The sequence below is a fragment of the Chiloscyllium plagiosum genome, unplaced genomic scaffold (assembly GCF_037043375.1).
Source record: "Chiloscyllium plagiosum isolate Xiang-an unplaced genomic scaffold, Cpla_swu_hap1 HiC_scaffold_19, whole genome shotgun sequence".
NCBI lineage: Eukaryota > Metazoa > Chordata > Chondrichthyes > Orectolobiformes > Hemiscylliidae > Chiloscyllium > Chiloscyllium plagiosum.
The window spans coordinates 3,655,702-3,683,471 of record NW_028270157.1 but is presented as its reverse complement, the minus strand read 5'-3'; the positions used below and the strand labels follow the sequence as shown (position 1 = coordinate 3,683,471).

The window sequence follows — 27,770 nt, the reverse complement described above, 5'->3', positions numbered from 1 at the left end:
TCAAGAACCAACTAAGATGGAGAAGACCTGTTCAGATGAAAGTCGAACATCTGAAACAAATCTTCCACTCCTAGCTGAAAGAAGGCAAACTTAAAAGAGGCAGACAACAGAAGAGATTCAAAGCCAACATGAAGATATGTAACATCGACGTCAACAATTGGAAAACCGGTACCAAGGACAGAAAACTCTGGCAAACCATCAGCAGAGAAAGGACAGCAACTTTAAAAGCCGACAAGTGTGCAGGATGAGAAGAAAAGACAAGAAAATGGAAAGCGAGGCAGCAACAACCAAAGCCTGATCTACCAACTGGAACTACTTGTCCTGTAGGTAGAAGAACTTTCAAGGCCAAGATTGGACACTCAAGCCACTTGAAAACCCACAAATAGATCAACGGAATGAAGATCATCATCCTTGACCACGAGGGATAGCCATAATGACGACAACAGCCATTCATATGCCCATTAGATGCTTTTTAAAATATTCTAATTATACAAGCCTCCACCACTTGGTGACTCATTACATACACTCACCATCCTCTGAGTGAAAATATTGCCCCTTAGGTCTCTCTCAAATCCTTGCCTTCTTAACTTAAACCTAAGACCTCTAGTTTTGGAGTTCCCCACTCTGGGGGAACAACTTTGTGCACCACTTTTGCCCCTCATGATTTTATAAACCTCTATAAGGTCACCCCTCAGCCTCCGACGCTCCAGGGAAAACAGCCCCAGCCTATTCAACCTCTCCCTATAGCTCAAACCTTCCAACCTTGGCAACATCCTTGTAAATCTTTTCTGAACCCTTTGAAGTTGCACAACATCCTTCCGATAGCAGGGAGACCAGAACGGAATGCAGTATTCCAGAAGTGGCCTAACCAATGTTCTGTACAGCCGCAGTATGACTCTCAACTCATTTACTCAAGCTCTGACCAATAAAGGCAAGCATACCAAACGCTTTCACTATCCTGTCTACCTGTGACTACACTTTCAAGGAACAATGAACTTGCACTCCAAGGTATCTCTGTTCAGCAACACTCGTCAAGACCTTACCATGAAGTGTATAATGCCTTTCCAAAATGCAGCGAGAAAGTATATAAGGCATGAGGAGAAAGGGAAAGATTTAAGTTTTTTGGGTTGTGTGACAAAGGCTCAGCTAGCATGACTGACCACATAAGAACTTGCAGTAAACAATGAGGTGCTGGAGGCAGGGGTAGTGGGTTAACAAGGTGGAAAGCATCCGTTATGTCATGCCAGGTCATAAGGTTAAGAACATCCATTGTATAGTGCCAGCTTGTTTAATCTTTATTGTCAATGCTCACTGATAGTAATGGTCACCCAATCAATTTAAATGTTGCCTTATTTGGATGCTGCTCCCTGTAAGTGACTATGTAATTCATTAAGAATCTGCTGTTTGAGAGAAGACCAAGGACTCGTGTCTCTGTGCACATGGGCCATCATTCTTTCTCTCTCCAGGGCCCAGAATAAAGGTGGAGGTAAAATCATACTGAGTGTTTGCTTCGACTGATTGGGGATAGGGAAACAGGGCGACAGCAGCACCTCTCATTTAGCTCAGTTAAACTCTATCTGCCACTCCTTTATTCATTAGCCCATCTGATGAAGATCCTTCTGTACTTTGAGGTTACTTTCGCTGTTCACAAAACCTCCAATTTGGTGTCATCTATAAACCTAGTAGCTATGCCTCCTATGTTCATATCCAAATCATTTACATGATAAGTAGTGGACCCAGTACTATTCCTTGTGGCATACTGTTGGACACAGGCCTCCAATCTGAAAAGCAACCCTTCACCACCACCACCCTCTGTCTTCTACTTTCAAGCCAGTTCTGTATCCAAATGGCTAGTTTTCCCTGTATTCCAGGTGATTAACCTTGCTAACCAGTCTACCGTGAGGAACCTTGTCAAAGATCTTATTGAAGTCCATACAGATCACGCCCACTGCTCTATCCTCATCAATCCTCTGCTACTTCAAAAAAACTCAGTCAAGTTCATGAGACTTGATATCCTGTGTGTGTAGTGCAGTGCCGACTATCCCTAATCAGTCCTTGCCTTTCCAAATACGTGGTAAACCTTGTCCCACAAGATTCCGTCCAACTGAATTAGGGTCTGGACAGGGTCTCAATGATGGTGATTAAAATTTGAGGTGCTTAAGAGGCAGTTAGTGGTGCGCAAATATCTTGGTGGATCATGGGGTTGGCGATTGAAGATAGGGAAGGACAAGGCAGCGGAGAGTTTGAAAAACCAAGATAAAGTAATGGCTTGATTTTAATATATTCATCAGAGCAAGCCTCATTCCATGAAAATGTTTCATAAAATGGATTTGACACACACAACACAAGTACCCTTTAAAAAAAATACACCACAGATATTCCTGTTGAGGTAACTATAGCAAACAGGATGAACCTTCAACAGATCTCAATAGTAACACAGTGATACAGCATTAACCTTTAGATTTTTAGCTGCAAAACAGCTTTGACTTTTTTTGCATACTTAGCTCCTCTGAATAATTGCAAATGTTATAGCCACTGATATTTTGTTGTGGAATGGAGTAATTTGAATTCTTTAATTTAGACCATCAGATGCAGGAACAGAATGAGGCCATTTAGCCCATCAAGTCTCTCCACCTTTCAGTTGTGGCTGATATTTCAGAGTTCTGTTTCCTTCTCTTAGTTCAGTTGAAGTCGGACAGCTTTTTTGATTCTAAAAAGAACAGTGCAACTTTTAGATCATCAGCAAAACAAATTCTCCCATGTAAGATATAACTTGATAACCTGAAGAATAAAGCTCATTTTATTCCTTTCCAAAAATGTGCCAGATCTACTTCATACAACTGGCAGTTTTTACTTTGTTTTCCCATGCTGCTCACTCTGGCTTCTGTGAAAGGTTGAGCCGAGTGCCAACGTCAATTCAGAACTGGATCAAGACTACTAAAGTGAGGGTTGAAAGACTGCTGAAACTTGGTTTGTCTCCAGGCAGTAGTCATCAGACTTGCCACTGGTTTGGCCTGAAACTGCATCAAATCCCATTGGTGCAAGGCTGGTATCCAATGCGCACTGTCTTTTATCCTAAATATCTGTTCATAGAATGCATTCTTAAAACAGCTTAATTCTAAGTGAAGTTTTTGTGATACTTGAGAGTTGAACACAAAAAAACAAAGCTGTGATGCTGGCAGATTGGAGTAAAGCTACTTTTGAATATTAAAAGCATTCGTTTCCTATGGAAACAAGTTCTCATTCTGTTCATGGCATGATGTCATGTATCACCAACCAAATACACTGCAGCAACTTTCTTTCCTTTGACAGCATTTTCGAAACCTGGGTATACCATCACCCACAACTTCCCCTTCAAGCCATACTGTACTGACTTGGAACTGCCTTGCTGTTCCCTTGCTGTCGTTTGAGGGAATTTGAAAATAAAGATCAGATTTTTAAAATGAAGATGTTGCTTGATTGAAAGCCAATATAGTTCAGCAAGCACAGGAGTGATCATGGAACAGGGACTTGCTGCAAGTTTTGATGCTGGCAGCAGCTGTTTACGTGACTGCAAGAATTTGATTTTTGAATTTTGACAGGCTGTTCTCTGTGATTTAGCCCAGATATATGATGGAAATTTGACAATGTTGCACAACTGTAGACATAGGGTCATGAGAATGAGGAGTGTACAGGAGATGGGTGGCACGATGGCTCAGTGGTTAGCACTGCTGCCTCACAGCGCCAGGGATCCGGGTCAATTCCAGCCTCTGACAATTGTCTATGTGGAGTTTGCACATTCTCCCTGTGAAGGAGCAACACTCTGAAAGCTTGTGATTTGAAATAAACCTGTTGGACCTTGTGTGGTGTGACTTCTGACTTTGTGCAACCCGGTCTAACACTGGCATCTCTGCATCTTTTTCACTTGGTTACTTCACTCCATAGCTTAGTTATGTTGTCTGGAAAAAAAAACTCTTTTGCTCTTTGAGTATAAGAAATCTCTTCCTGTTTTTTATCACAAGTGCAAAGAACAATGTGTAATGTAAACTTGAATTTGTTTCATAATTTCACTTTAATTAGTGAGGCAGGTCATTGATCATTTGTACAATTGCATTTGTCAGCTTTGGGAGGTGTAGTGCCCAAGAGCCTGCAGGTCTGTTTTGTTTGCATGCATTTTAATGAGGGTTTATAACAGAGACATGAAGAGCTGGGGAGCTTTGTTGTTTTTTTTAAGGAAGTACTTGACTGTCTACAGCAGTCTAGTGACACAAAATGTTATGGTACTTCAGCTTTCCTGTCCAAACCACCCTTCCAGGCAGTGCATTCTAGATCTCCACCACACTGAATGAAAAACTTTCCTCAAATTCACTCTAAACCACCTGCCTTTCATAAAAATGCGCCCTCTTGATATTGACTGTTCAACCAAGGGAAACTATCCCCTTTGTGCACCCTGTCCATGCCACTCAATGTAATGCGCTAGTATCAAGTCCCTTCTCCACTCCAAAGAAAACAACCTGAACTTATCCAGCCTCTTCCCTGCAACACAACGTTACATCCCAAGCAATTATCTGGGTGAATCTCCTCTTACACCACTTCCACTGCAGTCCCACTCCAGTATTATGGCAACCAGAGCCCCACACACTGACAGCTGTGGCGCAACCACAGCTCTGCATGACACCCTCTCTTTCCATAATCCATGTCACCATTGATAAAGGCAAGTGTCCTGAATTCCGTCTCAACTGCTCCACCAAGCAAACCTATTTTTAGGAATCTGTGAGCAAGCTCCTCAAGGGAGCACTGATCATCTGAGCTTCCCAACTTCTTGCCATTCATTGAGTACCCCCTTGTCATTTTCCTTCTTCCAAAAAGCATTGCTTCACGTTTATCAGAGATAACTTGTGTGCCACTGATCTGCCCATCTGATCAATCTGTTTATATCCTCCTGTAGCCTAAGAATTGCCTCCTCTGTTAACCACCCAGTCAATCAACGTGTCATCTGCAAATGTTATCATTTTTCCCACGTTCTCATCTACATTATGTATGAATATCACAAATGAGAAGGGACTCAACACTGATCCTTGCTGTGCACTGAGCTCTAGTTATACAAACAGCCTTTTACCTCCACCTTCTGTCTCCTATCACCAAGCATAACCACTGAGTACTTCTAAGATGCTGTTGTGAAAAGGTGTGCTTGAGTTTTTTTTTAATCCTACTATTTGTAGCAAATATTGAATGAAAATATTTTTCATTTCTTTCTTTATAGGCATGTATAGATGATAATCTGGATATGGTGAAATTCCTAGTGGAACATTCTGCAAATATTAATCAGCCAGACAATGAAGGTTGGATACCATTACATGCTGCTGCTTCCTGTGGATATGCAGACATAGCAGAGTAAGTGGACAACTTCTCTATATAGGTTTGTTTTATTATTTTGCTTTCCTTGTCATTCTTCTATGCTACTTCAGGCACCAAAGACTTGGAAGTCTTCTCCTGGATTTAAACAACTATGTAACTGACTTTCAAGGGCTCTGGGTCTCAGATTGGGATCATGATGCCCTCATAGTTGGGAACAACAAAACTAGTTTTGTGATTTCCTATGAAATACCCAAGTTGCTCTCAATCTGCAACAAAAATAAATTCCTGCAAAACCTGCGGGTCCGGCAGAATCTTGGAGAAAAAGCCTAGTTTCGCATTTCAAGTCAAGTGACTGTTGATCAGAAATGTTAATAGTATTCATGCTGAATAGGGTGGGTGAGTGGGCAGAATTGAAAATGAGGGAGACATGAAAGGGCTACGTAAAGAAGGAAATTACATGGGTAGCAGGCCACAAGAAGGGAAAAGCTGAATAAATGATAAGAGCTAGCAATGAGAAAATGGGTTAACTATGCTGAGTGTGGCCTGCATAATGTGATAATGGACCTAGGAATACTTAGGAATCTATGACTATGCTAAAAGCACCCTATATCATAAGAGCCATTCCTGTTTAAGAAGGGAAGGAGGCAGAAGGCATGAAAATACAGGCCAGGTAGTCTGACCACGGTCGTAAATAAGATTTTGGAATCCATTATTTAGGATGATTTTGTGGAGTACTTGGAAGTTCATGGTAAAATGGGGCAAAATTAGCATGGCTTTGTCAAGTAGATGTTCTGCCCACAAATTTGTTCAAAATCTTTGAGGAAGTAACAATCTCTGGAGATGTCAGTGTTGGGACTGCAGCTATTCACATCATACATTAACGATCTGGACAAAAGAACTGAGGGTTAAGTTTGCAGATGACACAATGATAGTTGGAGGGGCAAGTTGTGTTGAGGAAGCAGGGAGGCTTCCCAAGAACTTGGAACGAGCTAGGAGAATAGCCAACGACCTGGCAGATGGAATGCAGTTTGGCAAAGTGTGATGTTACGCACTTTGGTAGGAAGATTTCCTGATGAAGGGCTTTTGCCCGAAACGACGATTTCGAAGCTCCTTGGATGCTGCCTGAACTGCTGTGCTCTTTGAGCACGACTAATCCAGATTGGAGGTGCAGCCTATTTTCAGAACAGGGAAAGGCTTTGGAAATCTCAAGTACAAAGGGAATTGTGCATCGTGTTCAGGATTCTCAAGGCTAACGTGCAGTTTCAGTTGGCAGTTCGGGCAAATACCATGTTAGCATTCATTTCAAGACGGCTAGAATATAAGTGCAGAGATGTATTGCTGAGGCTGTATAAGGTTGTGTCAGATGGCATTTGGAATATTGAGAGGACTTCTGGGCCCTGTATCTAAGGATACAGGACCCTGGGTCTGAACTCAATGGAGTTGAGAAGGATGAGGGAGGATTCTGATTAAAACTTGCAGAATACCGAGAAGCCTGGATAGAGTGGATGTGGGAAAGATGCTTCCCTTAGTAAGAGAGACAGGGACCTTATGGCACAGCCTGAGTGTGAAAGGGTGAACTTTCAGAACTGAATTAAGGAGAAATTTCTTGAGGCAGAGGGTGATGAATCTGTGGAGACCAAATCAATGCAAGAGGGTTGATGGGTACAGCCGATGAACACAGGGCGTGGATAAGTACATGGGGCTGGGTTATTTCTTGCCATTACAGAAACAGGATGGAGGGAGGGTCAGGACTTGCACCTTAATGTGCCAGGGTGCAGGTGCTTTAGGTGGGACAGAGGTGGTAGAAAGCAGGAAGTGGGAGTTGCATTTTTGATTAAGGTGAGTATCGCAGTAGTTAGATGAAATAACTGAAGAATCATCCAGTGAGGCTTTGTGGGTAGAGCTAAGGAATAAGATGAGGTTGGTGACATATTTGGGGTTGTACTATAGGCCCCCAAATAGTCAACGGGAATTAGAGGAACAACTATGCAGGGAGATTGGGAGACGTGCAGTAGCAATAGGGTTGTCATAGAGGATTTTAATTTTCCTAACGTAGACAGGGGTTATCATCGCGTGAAGGACTGGAATGGGATGGAATTTAAGAGCATTCCGGAAAGTTTCCTCAGGCATTATATAGCATCCTTTTAGGGAAGGGGCAAATTTTGACCTACTCTTTGGAAATAAGGCATGTCAGGTTACGAAGCAGTTGGGGACCAGTGACCATAATTCTATTAATTTTAAAATAGTTATGCAGAGGGACAAAACTGGTCCGCAGGTTCAAGTTCTAAATTGGGGCAAGCTGAATTTTGATGGAATTGGACAGGAGCGTGCAGCGGCTAGTTGGAGTATTTTGTTTGCAGCCAAAGGAAAGTGGGAGGCCTTTGAAAAGTGAGATAGCTCGAGTTTAAGGTTTGTGTGTTCCTATGAGAGTGAAAGGCAAGGTTGACAGGAGTCGAGAATCCTGGATGTTGAGATATTGAGGCTTTGACCAGAAAAAAGGAGGAGATATGGCTCAGGTACAGGCAGCTGCGAATAAGGGAATCCCTGGGGGTATATAAGTGATACAAGAGTTTATTGAAAAGGAAATCAGGAGTGTGCAAAGAGGAAACGGGATAACCTTGGCTGAGAAAATTAAGGTGAATCCAAAAAGTTCCTTTAATTGTATCAAAGGAAAAACAATAACTCGAGAGAGAATGGAACCCCTCAAGGACCAAAGTGGACATGAGTAGAACTGCAGGTGATGTTTACTGTGGAGAAATAAATGAAGACTTGGGAACTTGGTGAAGTTGGTGGTGATATCTTGGCGACAGTCCATGTGTCAGTGGGGGTGGTGTTTGATGTATTAGAATGTATGAGGTGGATAAATCTGGTCCTGACCAGATATATCCAAGAGGATAGAGAAGAAATTGTGGGGGCCATAGCTAATATGTTTGCATCGCTGTAGCCATGGATGAGGCCCTGGAAGACTGGAGGGTAATGAATGTTGTGCTCTTATTTGAGAAGGGCTGCAAAAAAAAACCTTTGGAATTTCCTCCCTACCAGTATTGTGGGTCAATCCACAGCAAGACTGTAGCAATTCAAGAAGGCAGTTCAACACTACCTTCTCAAGGACAAATAGGAGGTTATCAATGCTGGCCAGCCAGCGATGCCCAAAGCCCCACAAGTGAATTTAAAAAAAAAAATGTCGACCAGTCGGCCTTAATCTGTGGTAGGTAAGTTACTTGAAAAAATTGAGGTAAGATATACATTTGGAAAGACTGTTTGATAAGGAGTAGTCAGCATGGCTTTGAGTGTGGGCGATCGCACCTCACAAGTTTGTTAGAGTTCTTTGAAGTGACCTGGAAGGTTGATGAGGGCAGGATAGTCCATGTAGCCTGTGTGGATTTCAATAAGGCCTTTGATAAACTTAGAACACGGCTCAGTACAGGCCCTTCAGCTCTTGATGTTGTAATCCACTCTAAATTCAAATTAACCTACATACTCCTCATTTTACTATTATCCATGTGCCTATCCAAGAGTCGCTTAAATGTCCCTAATGTATCTGACTCTCCTACCACAGCTGGCAGTGCATTCCATGCACCCACCACTCTGTAAAGAACTGACTTCTGACATCCTCCCTAAACCTTCCTCCAGTCATCTTAAAATTATGCCCCCTTGTGATAGCCATTTATGCCCTAGGAAAAATTCTGACTATTCATTCTATCTGTGCCTCTCATGTTGTACACCTCTAACAAGTCACCTCTCACCCTTCATTCCAATGAGAAAAACCTCAGCTCCTTCAACCTTTCTTCATAAGACATGCTATCCAGTCCAGGCAGCATCCTGATAAATCTCCTCTGCAGTCTCTCTAAAGCTTGCACATAAAGCTTTCCTATAATGAGGCGACCAAGCCTGAACACAATATTCCAAGTGTGGTCTGGCGAGGGTTCTTTAGAACTGTAGCAATAATGTGTTGTTGCCTGACTAATAATCGAGACTGACATAATGCTCTGTGGTTGAATCGCCAGCAATAGATTGTGGTAATGGGATTTTTAAAGAAATTCAGAATTAAAAGTTGAATAATAGAAGTTTGGTGTTGTGAAAATGCATCAGGTTCACTGATTTCCTTTTGAGAAAAGTCTACTTTTTTGGGAATGAATTGTAGATTCTCACTAATTTGGCTGAATCACGAACTGCTGTCTGAATGGCCTAGCAAGCCACTCACAACTTTTAAACAGTGTTGAAGGAGTTAAACAAGATGGGCCACCCGAGTCAGAAGTGAGGACTGCAATGCTGGAGATCAGAGTCAAGATTAGAGTGGTGCTAGAAAAGCACAGCAGGCCAGGCAGCATCCGAGGAGCAGGAAAATCGAGGTTTCGGGCAAAAGCCCTTCATCAGGAATAGAGGCAGGGAGCCTTCAGGGTAAAGAGATAATTATCTCTCCACCTGGAGACTCCCTGCCTTCATTCCTGAAGAAGTGCTTATGCCTGAAACGTCGATTCTCCTGCTCCTTGGATGCTGCCTGACCTGCGCATTTCCAGCTACACAGTTTTTGGTTCTGATCTCCAGCATCTGCAGTCCTCACTTGCTCCCTGTGTCATGTCTTCCCAGGAACATAGACATAAGAGGTGGTGGCATAGTGGTATACAGCCAGTTGGTAAGTTAAGGGTTGTCCTGGGAATGCGCAACAGTGGCTCCAAATCCCACAAAGTCTTACGACATCACATCCAGCATGGGTAAGGAAATGTTTTGATTGTCACCACTCTCCCCAGCCGATGAATCCATATTCCTTTGTGTTGATCACCACTTGGAGGAAACCTGGGTGCAAAGACCATGAATTTAGTCTGCTTGGTGGGCATACATGTCCATCAACTAAAATGGCTCAGCAGCACCAAGACTGATTGGACAGCTTGCCTTCTGAATGATAGTTGCTGGTTAACACCTGTGGCAAGGAACTGGAGGGAAAATTGTACTTGGTTTCACCATCTTCAATCTGCTGCTAATGCACCTGAACATGAATGTGGTGCAACTGACCATTCCTCCGTTCTTGTGGAGGTCAAGTCCTGTCTTCACACTGTGAATATCTTTCTTTGTGTTGAGGGGTGCTATCTGTGTTAAATGGGGTAGATTTTGAACAGACTCCCTTTTCCTACAGCATTGTACCTATGATGGGAGCGTTTTTTGCTTTGATTCATGACCAGAATATCCTCCTCGAAAAATAGCAATTCTCATCTTCTGTGCTGGAGACTATGCCTGTTTGCCACCCTGTCTAAGATGGCTTTGTGCTTCGTAATGATTGACAAGCTCAATGGTAGACTTTCCCATTCCCTTGTCCGTTTTTTTGCTACATAACGTAGCTTTCCCCTTGTTATGTTAATTTCTTGAATCAAGTGCTTTTGGATTTCTGTTTTGTGACGAGGACTTGAACATCCTTTCGCAGAGAGATCTTGATGTCGTTTGAAAGCTTACCTGTGATGTTGTGACTTGACCCCACTCTGGTCAATGCTGCTTGAGTTTTGGTCATGATTTGGAGATGCCGGTGTTGGACTGGGGTGGGCAAAGTTAAAAATGACACAACACCAGGTTACAGTCCAACAGGTTTAATTGGAAGCACTAGCTTTTGGAGCGCCGCTGCTTCATCAGGTGGTTAACTGAGTTTAGGTGGTTCACTCTGATAACTCCATAATATTGGCTTAAAACAGGCACCTTGCCATTGGACTTCCTGTTGTAGTGAGAATGGCTAACAATTTTGCTGGAATTAACATTTTGGGGAATCTGAATTTGACTCATGGTGATTTCACTGTATTTATGAAACAGATGTTCTTGAATGTCTTACCAACCACAGAGTGTTAGATCACTTTAAATGTGCTTTGAGGTTCCTCTGTTTCTGTGGCCTCTCCCCATCCCTTCAGCTTAGGAAATTGAACAAGAAGTATTGCTTGAGTTTAAGTTCAGTCTCCGTTATGGTAAAATCTAAAAAAACAACTTTTAGAATTAAATTCACGGAGTCATAAAGCTGTTGCATCACTGATATTCAGCCTTGAATTGAAGGTAATTATTTTTGTCCTCCGATTTGTTTCTAAATATAAAATCAGAATTAAGTTAAAACCTTATTGGCATTATTAACATATATTTGTGAGTATTTAATGGAAATGTCATACTGTTTCTTTTAAACATGATTTTGCAGGTATTTAATTAGTCATGGAGCAAACGTAGCTGCAGTCAACAGTGAAGGAGAAACTCCATTAGATATAGCTGAAGAAGAAGCCATGGAAGAACTCTTGCAGGAAGAAATTAGTAGGCAAGGTAAGAGATGAGCCATGGGAAAAAGCATCTCTTAAAGTACTGTGTAGCTACTGCCAACTTCTTGTCTGCGATCACTGGAAAAATGTCTGTTTTGAGCTGATTTCAATATCATTGGAATTCTTTGATCCTGCAGTCTTAAATTGTAATTGTGACTGGAAAATGCATTCATAAAACCTTTCTCTTTGAGGTTCTTTACAGAGAATCCAAATCCCTTTCATTTCCAGAACAAAACACCAGCTGGAAACCAGAAAATGCTCCAAGTATTCAGTGGGTTTAGCAGAATCTGTAGTCTGCAAAGTAGAGTTACTATTTTGGTTTGATGACCTTTTGTCAGAAGGTTCTGTTAAAAGATCACCGCCTTGAAACATTAATTTTGTTTTTCTCCATAAATGCTATATCTGCGAAAATCTACTTAATATATTCTTCATTTTCTGTTTTTAACACCTTGCTTTCTTGCAGCTTTTTAAGATTGCACTTATTGGTATCTTGTTCCGTTCAGTCACACTGAACTGGAGTCAACATTGTGTCTAAAATCATAGTTGTGAAGTTTAGTCCAAGCCTGATTCTAAACTGCACAATAAATTAATAGATGCTTAGTAACAAATTATAATGCAAAACAGCTTTATTTTACGTTTAGACTTTCAGCTTTGTTTTAACCTGCACTCTTGATAAACCAGCGAAAGTTATATACCTCAAGTACTGAGCATTTACTGTATTAGCTAAATCTCCGTCATGTCAGAGTAGTTAGCTGAGGACTCTGCCTATGAGTTTTATTTAAGGCAAAGTTGTTAGTGATTTGTGATTTATACTATAGCTGTAATATGTGTGTGAACCCCCTGCATTATGTTCCTGTAACTTAGTATGTGTTTTTACATTGATTTGTGAACCTTTTGAGCAACCAACGCACTCTTCATCCCACAGGTGCCATTTAAGACAAGCCTGTTGTTTTTTGCTGTTTGTAAATTCTATTGGTAAATTCACAGCAACTTGTTCGCTCTTTAGGAAGGCCATCGGTTTTAGAAAATGCACATGATTTTATCTCCAGGTTCAACTAATGCCAGATAGATGCTACTTATTGAAGGATCAACCAACTACTTCATATTTTAACCTGACTCAGGCAGGCAAAGGTAATATTAGGAAGAATTTTCATGAGGTGCATTTCAATTAACACGCTCTCATTTGCCTTGAAATTAGGACATGCAACAGACCATTTGATCTGTCTTCACATATCTTAAGATAAGAGCAGACATTTCTTTGAGGGCTGTTGATCACAGAAGCCTGATGAGACTGGGCCTTTAAGTATATTGAAGGCTGAAGTGGACTTTTTTTTGATCCGTCAAACAAGCATGTGAAACAAAAGCGTCATCAGATCAGCCATGATCTCTCAATGGCGGAGCAGACTGGATGGGCTGAGTGGCCTACTTACCCTATGTCTGTGATATGAAAGTCCACCATTTTTGTTGGTTCTCCCCACAAACAGTAGCCCTGATCAAATGTGCCTTTGAGCTATCCATCTACCTATTGAGTATTGACTTGCTCTGTACTTCACTCTTAACTCTTCATATGGGCATTCGAATTAGGAATAGGAGTAAGCAGTGAGCCACTTGATAAGATCAGGGTTGATCTGAATTCCACATTCTCTCCAATTCTACATAATTTTTTGAGTTCCTTGTTTGTCCAAAATCTATCCAATTCAAGTCTTAAAAATATTCAGGAGAAAGTGAGGACTGCAGATGCTGGAGACCAGAGTTGAAAAGTGTGGTGCTGGAAAAGCGCAGCAGGCCAGGCAGCATCCGAGGAGCAGGAGAATCGACATTTCGGGCATAAGCCCTTCGGGAATTCCTGAAGGGCTTATGCCCGAAATGTCGATTCTCCTGCTCCTCGGATGCTGCCTGGCCTGTTGCGCTTTTCCAGCACCACACTTTTCAACTCTTAAAAATATTCAACCTACCTCCACTACTAATGACATTGACAGAAAACAAATTTTCCTTAACTGCATCTTAAATGGGCCGCCACTTCTTGCAAACACTGTCCCAGTATTCTGATCTGTCCCACAACAGGATATGTTACCCTGTAAATCATGAGCAAGATTTTGTGTACAAGGGGTGGTGCTGGCTTAGCCCTGGCATCACTTGACAATTTATCTAGAGAACAACTTTTCTTTCCAATCCTCCCACTTTCTCCAAACAAAAGGAGTAGCCATGGGCACCCGCATGGGCCCCAGCTATGCCTGCCTCTTCGTAGGGTATGTGGAACAATCCATCTTCCACAACTACACTGGCCCCACCCCCCATCTTTTCCTTCGCTACATTGATGACTGTATCGGCGCTACCTCGTGCTCCCTCGGAGGTTGAACAGTTCATCCACTACACTAACACCTTCCACCCCAACCTCAAATTCACCTGGACAGTCTCTGACTCCTCCCTCCCCTTCCTAGACCTTTCTGTTTCTATCTCAGGCGACCGAATCAACACGGACATCTACTACAAACATACCGACTCCCACAGCTACCTGGACTACACCTCCTCCCATCCTGCCCCCTGTAAAAACACCATCCCATTCTCCCAATTCCTTCGTCTCCGCCGCATCTGCTCCCAGGAGGACCAGTTCAAATACGTACAACACAGATGGCCTCCTTCTTCAAGGACCGCAATTTCCCCCCCGACGTGGTCGACGGTGCTCTCCACCGCATCTCCTCCACTTCCCGCTCCTCCGCCCTTGAGCCCCGCCCCTCCAACCGCCACCAGGACAGAACCCCACTGGTCCTCACCTACCACCCCACCAATCTCCATGTACAGCGCATCATCCGCCGTCACTTCCGCCACCTCCGAACAGACCCCAGCACCAAGGATATATTTCCCTCCCCTCCCCTATCAGCTTTCCGTAGAGACCACTCCCTCCGTGACTCCCTTCTCAGATCCACACCCCCCCACCGACCCAACCTCCACTCCCGGCACCTTCCCTTGCAACCGCAGGAGGTGCAACACTTGCGCCCACACCTCCCCCCTCACTTCTCTCCAAGGCCCCAAAGGAAACTTCCATATCCGCCACAGATTCACCTGCACCTCCACCCACATCATCTACTGCATCCGCTGCAGCCGGTGTGGCCTCCTCTATATTGGGGAGACAGGCCGCCTACTTGCGGAGCGATTCAGAGAGCACCTCTGGGCCACCCGGACGAACCAACCCAACCAACCTGTAACACAGCATTTCAACTCCCCCTCCCACTCCACCGAGGATATGCAGGTCATTGGACTGATCCACCGCCAAACCACAACAACCCGACGGTCGGAGGAGGAGCGTCTTATCTTCCGACTGGGAACCCTCCAACCGCAGGGGATGAACTTGGACTTCACCAGTTTCTTCATCCCCCCTCCCCCCACCTTGTCTCAGCCGGATCCCTCCAGCCCGGCACCGCCTTCCTGACCTGCAGTCGTCGTCTTGACCTCTCTGCCTCCATCCTACTCCGACCTATCACCCTCACCTTGACCTCTTTCCACCTATCACATTTCCAACGCCCCTCCTCCAAGTCCCTCCTCCCTACCTTTTATCTTCTCCTGCTGAACACTCTGCTCATTCCTGAAGAAGGGCCTGTGCCCGAAACGTCGAATCTCCTGTTCCCTGGATGCTGCCTGACCTGCTGTGCTGTTCCAGCAATAAAGTTTCAAAATTTATCTAGAGAGCCATGTCATGATCTGGGCAAAAAAAATCCCAAAGAAATGCAGATGCTAGAAATCAGAAACAGAAAATGCTGCAAATGTCAGCAGGTCTGTCTGCATCTGTGCAGACAAAGCAGAGTTAACATTTCAAATCCAGTGTCCCTTCCTCTGACCTCTGAACTGGAGGCTGGTTTTGAATTCACTTAGGAAAAAAAAAAGTCTGGAATTGAGTCTTAATAGTGATCATTGTGGATTGTTGATGAAGAAAAGGGCACCGGCATAGTAGTAATGTCACTGGACTAGCAATCCAGAGCACATGTTAACATTCTGGGCCATGGGTTCAGATCCCACCATGGCAGCTGGTGAAATTTAAAATTCAATAAAAATGTGGCATTAAAAGCTAGCCTAATGGCAATCATTAGGTAACCATTGTCAGTTATTCATTTAAAAAAAAAGGACCTGGTTCATTCATGTCATTTAGGGAAGGAAATCTGATGTTCTTATCCAGTCTGACATTCATGTGATTCCAGACCCACAACTCTTAACTTGGCATCAGCAGTAAATGCTGGCCGAGCCAGTCATGATTGCATCATTAATTTAATTAACTTTTTAAAAAAGAAATAACCTGTCACGTGGAACCTTCATCAGATTTATCTGGACTTTGAAGTCCATCACATCCACATGGTCTGCTCTATGTTGATTGTTGGTCCTTGATTTCAGTGAATTACTGAAATGTGATTTCCCTTTCACAAAAACATGTTCACTCTGCTGGATTGCCTTGAGATTTTATATGGACCTGCTTCTCTTGTTTTTAGCAACAGGTTCAAACATTTTCTGTCTCATCCATGTTAACCTGAATGATCTGTTATTTCCTGTTTTCTCTCCCTCCTGTTTGTTTTTTTTTGTCCAGTTGGATGGGACTCCTCCCAAATCTTTGGTAAAATTAGAAGCAGTGCAATACTATCTCAGCAGTGCCTTCTAAGACCTGAAGCTGAAGTCCATTCGGGCCTGGAGACTTGTTAGCTTTCAGTCCTAATAATTTTTGGTCTGCTTCCCTGATGATTGTAATCATTTGAGTCCCTCTCTCCCTTTCACCCTAATAAACTGGCAAAAGTTATAAACCTCAAAAGCCACAATCTTACATGATGCCCGAGTACTTTTGCTGTCAAGAAAGTGTAATGCTGATGCAGTCTACCTCATGCAATACATTTCCACTATTAAGAATGTTTTCATATTTATTCTCTTGCGGGATGTTGATGTCTCGAAGCTTCTGTTGGTTAGGGTTTTCTATGGTCATGCATACCTTTGATTATTCAGAACATTGCATCAACCAACACACTCTTGGTCCCATATATGCTGTATAATAAAAAGCTTGCTATCTTTCGTTTAAAACTATCACCTTGTTGCACAACTCAACAAATCACTGGTCCCTATGTGGTTCAAGTGAAGATCATTCCAATGATGCAGCTTCCAGTTTGCTCAGTAATGGTACCAGTGCACTATTATTTGAAACCCTTTTTTCCGCAACAGTACTTAAGCCAAACTTTTAACACTAAAATAGCAAATTTGCACCATCTGCATCAGAATACTTTTTGTAGTGTGTCCAGTTGGAAGTAACACTAGTATTTCATGTCCTCATTTGTTTCCCAATACCAAATAACTTTTGGTGCATTGACAAGTAATTGTAGTTGTGCTATAGTAGTTCGTTAAAGATTCATTGTCTTGATTTGTTTATCTGTTAAGACTTTAGCCACTTTAGGTGATGTCTTTATTGTCTTTTTGGACTTCCATTCCAAAGTCTGTCTACTTATTCACATCTTGCAGCTTTCCCATCCTTGAGAGTATAATTGTTACTTTCCCCTGAGCCATTGGCTTGTGACAGAGTATATGTGCTCCTTGTGTCACATAGTGATGGTATTCTTCTCATGTATTTGATTCTGTTGATGAATGGTTTTGGGAAGCTATTTTGTGCTTAGTAATATTAACAAAGATGTTAACCAGCCAACTGTGAAGCGTGTAATTTGGTAGATGAGGTGTGTTAGCATGAAGCTATCTTCTCTTAACTGTTGCATCACAGCCAGTCCAGTAGGTCATTTTCCAGTATGCATCTTGTCTTGAGCAGCAGTTCTCAGGATTGGGGGAAAAATGTTTAATAGTATCTTACACAATTTAGACTGAAAGGTGATTTTCACAATGGAAACTAATTTGAAGTACAGTAAAGACAAATAGTCAAGCAAAATGTTTGAAAGACCAGTTCACCTTGATGGTGAGGAAGTCAAGAGCAATTCTTTATTGTTATTTCACTAAGAACTTGATTGAACTGAGATACTTTTGTTCCGGTGAGCCAGGGAAACTAGCAGCAGGAGATAGGTTTACCTATTAATCTAAAGGTCAGCATTCCTAGACTGAAGTGTCCGTCGAATTTTTGAAATGGTGCTGGAACCTTGACCTGTTTCGGGTGTGCAGATGATATCACTTAAGTCAAGCAGACATTATATTAAATTATTAGCAACTCTTTATCAATCAGTATATTATTTAATGAACAGCCATATGTGGATTAATGTGGGTGCTTTTTGGAGGGACAGAGCACAGTGATCTTCCTTGTTGGGGTAACTCGATGCTGCATGCTTTGAGGGAATTGATGAGGCAGGTGGATGCCACAAAGCAGAACCAGTTCAGGTTTCATTCACAGTGCCTATAATTCTGCTGAAAGGACTTGTCTATTTTAAAGGTTTATCACCATAAATTGAAATAGGCCCTTGAAAAGAAGTTGCAAGAAAAAGTTTGTCATGGACAAATATTTTGTATGACCATTTGGAAAACACCAATCACAGTCCACGTGATCTGTTCTTGCCGTAGTGTTTGGGTGGTGAAGAGCTTCTTTGTGTAATTTATACTTTCATCCTTTCAATCCATGTGGTGAAGTCGAACTCCTGTTTAAAGTCAACATTGCCAGGTACAAAACTCTGGACAGTCAATCACAAGAATTTGAGCTCTGTGTCACTTACAGCCCAGAATTTCCAATGCTGGGATCACCTGTTTTGTTGTTGTCAAGCCCCTGCAATCCTATTGTGGTGTTTGTGCGAAATTGAGAAAATTCTGAATTCTTTCTTGGGACTTCATTGGCTTCCTTCATGCAAGTCTTGATGTTTGGTTCATTTCAAGTTGAATAGACTATTGAATACGTACATTTCTCTTTGTTCAACACTACCCAGTTACATCTTTTCGTTCTGTGCTTTTTCATTTGAATATAAATTGCAGTTTATTAGTATCTGCACAAAATGATGGAAGTGTAACATTTTTTTGTCTAACTTTGTGAAGAATTCCATACAAATAATATTCAATGTGGTTCACTGATCTTTTAGGGAAGGAAACTGCCATCCTTATCTGGTCAGTTAATTGCCCGATGGCGGTTAGGGTTGGGCCATAAATGCTGTCTAGCTAGTGATGCCCACATGCTGAAAATGTGTTGCTGGAAAGGCGCGGCAGGTCAGGCAGCATCCAAGGAGCAGGAGAATCGACGTTTCAGGCATGAGCCCTCCTTCAGGATGCCCACATCTCATGAATGAATTAAAATTAAGAATATTCAAAGGTTTTGAAATGTGGGTAACCTGTGCAAGAAAGAGTTCACTGTCATAGTTTTGTTGAGTACATGGGTAAGCGAGTGTCATAGTAGGCCAGACAGACTAGACCGACAGGTTGCCTTCTCTGAAATGCATTGGTGTGTCATGTTTAAGTTTTTAGGAGAACTGAGGAGCTTTCTTTGTCATTTGTGGGTGCCATCTCTCACTGAGCAATATTAATTGATTTCCTTTCTTTTCACAACTTGCCACTTAAGTTTATTTCATGACCCCACATGAAATGAAAGCTAACTAGTTTACTGTGCCCATTCTGTTGCTTCTCATGCTTTGTCTATTGAGTTATTTTCAGTCAAATAGACCATTTATACCCATAAACATGACATCTTCAATGATTTGGGGGCTTAATCAATGTGTTTGAGGTAAGAATGCAAAACAAAGTGGCGATTATTGAAATGAGGAAGCAGGAAATGGGCAACGGATAAAATGGGAGTGGGTACCATTGGGGGTGTCAGCCTCATCACAGCCTGAGTTTTGATGATTACACTGATAGGTGTAGTCGCTGCTCTGATGCAGGCTTATATTTAACCAGTTGTGGTTTTACTAGCCTCAAACTTCCTTTCCATCTCAACGAGTTTTTCATTTGTATTTTGCAATTGAAGAATGAGAGGTTTGCTGAAAGGTGAACCTTTTCAGAATGCGCCAGCCACGAGTAAAGATGAAACAAGGGTTCCACATGTGCAACATGCTGCACTGAAAGGCATGTTAGTCACATCTTACAACTTGGATTGATTTTATAGTTGGGTAATTAAAGCTAATATCGGAGACATTCTTGGTCATCACAGCTACTAATGATCTCACCTTTAATCTCTTTAGGTTATTGGGAAAATGTTACAGTCTATAGTCCAGGATATATTAACAGCTTTTCGAAGTACGTCATATGATGAAGCAGAATCGGCATGGCTTCATGAAGTGGAAATCATTGACAAATTTATAAAGAATTCTTAACAGTCATGGAGGTCTACAGCATAGAAAAAGCCTCTGGAATCTGCTGCAGTGGAAAACAATAACCCTCTGGGTGAAAATTTCCTCTCATTCCGTTTGAAACTTAACTTAAATATATGCCTGCTGAGCACTGATCTCCCCACTAAAGAGCAAGAGTTTCTTCCTGTCTACCCTGTCTGTGCCCTTCATAATTTAAGACACGTTTATCATCTTCCCTGCCTTGGCCTCCTCTGCTCTGTAGAAAACAGCCCCAGTCGACCAATCTCTCTTCATAACTAAAAATCTCTAGCCTAGGCAACATCCTGATAAATCTCCTCTGCACTTGATCCAGTTCAGTCATATCCCTCCCAGAATGTTGATTCCAGAATCGCACGCACTGCTCCAGCTGCAACCAAGCCAATACTTTTCCAGCGTTCCATACCTACTCTTAAACTTTATACCTTGACAAATAAAGGCAAATATTCCAAATGCCGCCTCAAATCCTGTCCTGATAGCATAGGCACTGGTGGATAAGCAAACAGAGGTTCCTCTGATATTTTTATGCTGCTTATGGTCTTACTATTCATGATATATTCTCTGGCCTTGTTTGTCCTGCCCAAGTACTTCTCCTCAAACTTATCTGAATGGAATTCCATTCGCCATTGATCAGCCCATCTGACTAGCCTGTCTATAACCACCTGTAATTTAAGGCTATCTTGCTCATACTTAAAAATCACACATCAGGTTGTAGTCCAACAAGTTTCTTTGGAAGTACAAGCTTTCAGCACACTGCTCTTTTGTCAGGTGGCTATTGGAGAAGGATCATAGGATACAGAATTTATAGCAAAAGATTATTAGTGTCATATTTTGATGCAATATATTGAACAAATGGAGATTGCTATTAAGTCTTTCATGGTTTAGAATGGGCTGCAGGTTTCAGTTCATTAACATGTAAATCCCAGAACTACTTTCAAGTCTAATTTCTGAGTTAACTTAAGGTTTTATAAAAAAAAGATGACATCTCCGTTCAGACAGTGCATTAAAGGTGGGAGGTTCGAGACTGTATCCCAATCTTGAGTTAGACTGGTTGTTTCCAAAGTAGGAATTTATAAAATGTTATATGGATTGACTGCCTGCATTGACTTCCTGCAGATTGCTTTCGCTCAAAAAGCGCACAATGTATCTGTAAATACAATTCTGCAAATGCAAATTCACCCCATAGACTGACTTGTGTGCACACGCGCACACGTGATGGAGTGAGTGTGTGTGCGCGTATGTGTGCTTGATAGTGTGTGCGTGCGTGTGATGGGTATATGCCTTAAGCGGTGGGGTATGTATGTGTGTGTGTCGATGTAGTGTAGTGGGGTCACCTGTCTTAACTTTGTCCTTCCCAGTCCAACGCTGGCACCCCCAAATCATTCCTCATACCTAACACCGTGCCAATTTTCATACCATTTGCCAACTTAATGATCAACCATCCTGCATTTAGAGTGTAACTTGTTGGTATATACCACAAACAGCAAGGCCCCCCAACATTGATCCCTGTGGAGTCCCATTAGAGACTGGCTTCTTGTCATGAAAGCAACCTCAACCAATTCTGGATGTAATTAGCTAAATTTCATTAGATCCTATGGGCTGTCAGCTTTATTTCTGTCTCCGATGGGAGACTTTATCAAAAACCTTGCAGAAGTGCAAGAGGACTTCTTAAAAAGCATTGCTCTCATCTACACATGTGGCAACCTGTTCAAAAAATTCAGTGAAGTTATCAATCAACCCCTTCCTCTCCAAGTACAAATTAATTCTGTCCCTGAGAATTGTTTCTAATAGTTGACCCACCACTGAGATAAGACTGGTCTGTAATTTCCTGATTTAACCCTTGCTCCCATCTTGAATAATAGCACCACTTTGGCTGGTCACTAGACCTCCAATACCTCTCCTTGGCCAGAGAGATGTTGAAAGTTATTACACACCCCACACTAACACCAATCCACACACTGTCTCACAGGCGTATACTCCATCCCACTCATGCCCACACTCTATCAAGTACACGTGCGCACACATTCTCACTCCCTCACATGCATGCACCCGTAAGTCTATGGGCGTGAATTTGCATTTTAGAGTTGTTTTTGCAAGTATATCCTGTGTTGCTTTGGTCAATATCCTGATCCATGTCTCATCCACCCCTTGAGATTTAGGTACCATTCAGAACCTTCTCAGAGTCTGTTAATTTGTTTGAATATGTCACAATCCATCTCCCTGATTTGCATACCCACATCATCCCTCTCACTAGTGAACACCACTGCTGAGTACTCATTTAGAACTGTACCTACATAAATTATGGCTGTGGTCTTTTCTATTCTCCTAATTTCCTTTTTAAGTTTCAATTTCTCACTGTGTACCTCTTTAGGGCTTCTGTTTGAGCCTTTGGTATCTCTCATCCAATCTTGTATATGATTTGATATCCAACCTTCACAGGATTGAGAGATCATACTTGCTGGGAAAATGTTGCTTTTTGCTCCTTGAATATGTGTCACTGCTCTGAAACAGGTTTACTCCCATTTCACTCTGGCCAAATCATACCTGAACTTATTAAAATTGGCCTTTCCCAAGTTTAGAACCTGAATTTCAGACCATTACTATCCTATTTCATAATCATCTTGAATCCAACAGTTATGATCGCCTGCAAAATGCTGCCCCACTGATAATCCAACCACTTGTCTGGCTACACTACCTAATATTAAGTCTGGGAATGCTCCCTGTTATTGGACTATTCATGACTGACTTAAAAAGCTCTCTTGGACGTGCATCTAGAATCCTGCACCCCCTCATTCTTTCACACAGTATGACTTTCTGAACTAATGTTGGGGAAGTTGAAATTCCCTGCTGTTACTACCTAATACTTTTGCTGCCCTCTGACATTTGCCTAACTGCCTGCTCTTCTACTTCTCTCGAATGTTTTGCGGGCTTATAGTAGACTCCAGCAATGTGATTGCTCCTTTTTGGTTTTTAAGTTGTACCCAAATGGCTTCATTTTAAGGATTCTTCAAAGATATCTATGAAGAAATCTGGGCACCACTCCTTAAGAATGATGTATTGGTCTTGGAGGGAGTACAACTTCCGTTTACAAGAATGCTACCTGGACTTCAGGGATTAGTTTGAGGAGAGATTGCAGAAATTTGGCCTGTTTTGTCTAGAACTTAAAGTTCAGGATGATCTCATCAAAGTGTTGAAGATATTAACAAGAAAAGACACAGTGAATAAATTATTTCCATTGGTGGTTGATTCTAGAATTGGACATAGCCTGAGAATTAGGGCCACATAGTTTGGGAGAGATGTTAGCTACACACAAAGGGTGATTCAGAGGTTTGGAACTTTCTTCTGAAGAAGGGGTAACTCTGCTTTCTCTCCATAAATGCTTCCAGACCTGCTGAGATTTTCCAGCAATTTGTTGTTTTTGATTTCCAGGATCTGTTCTTGTGGTTTTTAAATTTAGTTTACTAAGGGTTATGGGCAGGTTAAACAAGTGAGTAAAATCCTTCTTGGTGGGTGGAGGGTCATGTGGGGAAATGTGAAGTTGTCCACTTGGGCAGGAAGAATAAAGGACATGAATTGTATTTAAACAGAGAGAGACTTCAGAAAGCTGTAGAGCAGAAGGATTTGGGAGTCCTTCTCCATGAATCATGAAAATCTTGCAACCAAATGTAGCGGGAAAGGAAATGCAATTTTAGTCTTTGTTCCAAAATGAATGGAGTATGAAAATAAGGAGTTCTTGCTTAAACTCACTCTTCAGACCATTGTTGATATACTTGGAACCGTTTTAGTCCCTTTATCTAAGGGAAGGTATATTGGCAATGGAGGCTGTCCAGTGAAGACTCACCTGACTGATCCCATGTATGGAAGGAGTGTCTTATGAGGAGAACTTGAGTAGGTTGGACATGAGCTCATTGGAATTTCGAAGAATGAACGATGAGCTTATTGAAACATACAAGATTCTTGGGGGACTTGACAGGATGCATATAGCGAGGTTATTTTTTCTTGTGGGAATGTCTATGACCAGAGGGAGTATTCTCAGAATTGGGGGTTACACTTTTAAGGCGAGACATAAGAAATTGTTTTCTGAACATTGTGAATCTGTGGAATGTGTTGCTGCAGGGGGCTGTCAGGCTGGGTTGTTAGGTATATTAAACACTGACATCGATTTTTAATCACTAAGGGAATGAAGGTTGTGGGGAAAGGACAGGAAAGTGGATGATTATTTGGTCGGTTCATGTGGTAAGGACGAGTGCCTCGGAGTCAGAATGTCATGGGTTCTGCAGCTTTATTTCATTCTATTTAATCTAGTCGGATTCATAAGCTCAGTGCCAAGGCACTGCTGTGTTTTGTTGGGTGATGTTATTAAACCAAGGCTCTCAAACTGCTTCGTCTGAGTTGAAGCAGTCTTGCAAAGCACTTTTTAAAAGAAAGTAGTGAGCCTTCTGCCTGAGCCAGTCTTGCTTAATTCATTTGAGGTTTCTGAAGAAATTTAACCTTCATTTATCCTGTCACTTGTGGAATCTGCGGGGCAAAAAGACTACAAATGTGAAACTCTCTTTGGTAGATTTGACAGTGTTGGAGTATTTGTTTTGAGATGTGATCAGGCTGCAAGTTCTGACTTGACTTGCAGGCCCTGGGTTTGAATGGGTTTTCATTTCAATTTGACTTGAGGTTTAAAGCCAATTAGGATTCAACAACTTTTAACTTTGATGTTAAATAGTGAGCAACCGATTTCTGTGCAAGCTTAGCAGCAAGCAACATTGCCCCCTGCAGGCAAATTTTCCACCTGTCTCAGCTCTTGGTTGTGAAATAAAAATGTAATGTGTGGCATCAAGCATCAGAGTGGAATGTCGTTTCACAACTCTGTACAACAAACATCGTGCCACAATCTGTTTCGGTAATTAAAGGAAAATCTCTTGAGGTCAAAAATATTCCAGATTGAATACCTTTCACAGAATTATTTTTCTCAATCTTCTCTGACTTGACAAGCATTATAAGTTTATTGTTCAGCCAGTCTTATGGATTCGGACCATCAATGACCAATTGGATAAAACATTGCTAAATTTTTGTATTATTGGTCTATTTTCAAAGTGTTTGCTTGTTGGATCAGTGATGAGCAGATGGGCAGTCTGGCTGAGACTTTTTTTTAGTGTAGCTTGCTTCTATCTCTGTTTTCTTTAATGTAATTTTACTCGCCTTAGTTTATTAAGCTATTGAACTTGGCCCACCTCATTTTTGGTCTTGGCATCATACCTAGAGGAGGACACTGGAGGTCAGGTATATGATTTTAATGTGGAAAGGTGAGAGGTGATTTGGAAGGAGCAACAGGAATAAAGAGGAATGGACTCATGGTAAGATTTTTTGCAGTGCAGATGAGCAGAGGGATCTTGGTGTCCATGTACATAGAACCCTGAAAGTTGCCACCCAGGGTTTAGATTAGATTACTTACAGTGTGGAAACAGGCCCTTCGGCCCAACAAGTCCACACCGCCCCGCCGAAGCGCAACCCACCCATACCCCTACATTTACCCCTTACCTAACACTACGGGCAATTTAGCATGGCCAATTCACCTGACCTGCACATCTTTGGACTGTGGGAGGAAACCGGAGCACCCGGAGGAAACCCACGCAGACACGGGGAGAACGTGCAAACTCCACACAGTCAGTCGCCTGAGGCGGGAATTGAACCCGGGTCTCTGATGCTGTGAGGCAATAGTGCTAACCACTGTGCCACTTGTTTGGGTTGTTAAGCAGGCATACAGTGTGTTGGCTTTTATTGGTGGTGTTTTTTCTTGAAATTCTTATCCATGTGATGCAATTGCAATACGCCAACTTCTGTGAACAGCTAAAATTTTATTGAGCAAGTATGGTACAAGCTGTGGAGAAACTCTTAATGCTTGCCAAGTGTGTCACGAGGCCTCCCTGAACAAAGGAAATAGTCCTTCCTTTATACAGTACAAGAGTTTCACCTTACAGTCAGTAACACCCACAAGACGACCCTCCAGTCACTCCCCCACAGTCACATGCCAGTCTAGACACAATGCAGTGACCACATCATTTCCAGAAACCATATAAGATAAATCATCCCTTAATCTGATCAAATCTGTTGTCAGTCTTTTGTTTTAAACTACAGGAAGTAGTCAAAATTCCAACTGTAATGTTCTTATTGATTTCTGAATAGGGGATGCCAATGTGAATAGTAGGAGATGACATTGTAAATTGGCTTCTGAATACTTCGGAAATGGCCATGCAAATTGCTCTGAATGGCAAGGGATGGGAATGTAAATTCTTTACATTCTACCTGTAGAACTGAGACATCCCATCCGACCCCCAGATTTCTTGCACGTCAGCAGAGTAAATTAACTTGTTAATATATCAATAGAGAGATTGAGTTTCGGAGCCACAAGGTCATGCTGCAGCTGGACAAAACTCTGGTGCAGCCGCACTTGGAGTATTGCATACAATTCTGGTCGGCGCATTATAGGAAGGATGTGGAAGCTTTGGAAGGGGTTCAGAGGACATTTACCAGGATGTTGCCTGGTATGAAGAGAAGGCCTTGTAAGGAAAGGCTGAGGGACTTATGGCTGTTTTCATTAGAGAGAAGGAGGTTGAGAGGTGACTTAATTGAGACATATCAGATAATCAGAGGGTTAGATCGGCTCTCATTGTCCAGCCTTTTTCCTCGGATGGTGATGGCCAGCACGAGGGGGCATAGCTTTAAATTAAGGGGTGATTGATATAGGACAGATGTCAGAGGTAGTTTCTTTACTCAGTAGTAGTGGTGTGGAACGCACTGCCTGCAACAGTTGAAGACTTGCCAACTTGAAGGGCATTTAAATGGTCATTGGCTAAACATATGGATGAAAATGGAATAGTGTAGGTAAGATAAGCTTCAGATTGGTTCCACAGGTCGGTGCAATATTGAGGGCTGAAGGGACTGCACTGTGTTGTAATTTTCTATGTATCTTGGAGAAGGCGAAATTGGATTTTGGCCTTTACCTGTTTGCAGCTTCTAGCTGATGTAAACTGTTTTATTTCCATCGCTGACATAGACTCCCTCTTGCACTTTGCCTGGAATATACAGTTGAGCACAGTTCTTTGCTCTCAAATTTAAAGGGAAATGAGGATGTCCCCCTCTTTGCGGCTGTATTTGTAATAAACTGGAAGAGCAAACAACCCTACCTTTAAGTTGGCCATGAACTTGTGACTTGTCAGAATGGTTTCTCTAATGATTTTTGTGGAAGACATTGATTTGTTTAAGTGCACGACCCCTTTAAATTTTTTTGTGCTACTGTGGATGAGCCATAAAACTTTAAAGGGGTCAAAATGAGAGTGGTCTGTGCAGGAATTTTCAGGACGTGTAGTTTTAAGAGAATGTTGCTGTTAACCCTCTTCACTTTGACTGTTCATTTTGTCTTGTCCAATCTTGGATTTAATTTTGTGAAAGGAAACTTGCATACTGGGTTCATGTTAGTAAATTAAAGTGCATGTTAAATAGACAAGTGGCTATTGTAGAGTTTGTTGTTGCTAGGATGTAGGTGAGGTTGGGGAAACCATATACTATTTATTTCTGAGCCGCTACAAAATATGGTGGTCAGCTTCTACCTTAACTTGTTGCTGTTATGTCGTTGTGCTTGCAGTAGAGAGATTTTCTCATGTGGAATTGCATAGTGTCTGCAGCTCAAACAAGTCATTCAGCCAAACCAGTCTGTTTTCCTGCTCCATAAGAGTCATCTCCTCCCTTACTCATCTTAGCCTATCATCTACCATGTATTCCTTTCTTTTGTGTTTATCAAGCTTCGTATGCAAAGTACTAAAATATAAATTGATTAGTGCTGTTTGTTGCAATTGCTTTGTAGCCAGTGCACAACCAGACTCCAGGTAAAGGGGTTGCT

At 42.0% G+C, this 27,770-nt stretch overlaps 1 protein-coding gene across 13 annotated transcripts in view; it reads left to right on the top strand.

Moving 5' to 3' along the window:
• The window catches only part of ppp1r12a (protein phosphatase 1, regulatory subunit 12A), a 191,594-nt gene that overhangs the window by 85,563 nt on the left and 78,261 nt on the right, over positions 1-27,770 (top strand). For all 13 annotated transcript variants that reach the window (XM_087996979.1, XM_087996986.1, XM_087996983.1 and 10 more), the window contains exons 2-3: positions 5,243-5,373; positions 11,504-11,622. In XM_087996979.1, coding sequence (XP_087853105.1) covers positions 5,243-5,373; positions 11,504-11,622 — 250 coding nt within the window. The remainder of the gene's footprint in view (positions 1-5,242; positions 5,374-11,503; positions 11,623-27,770) is intronic.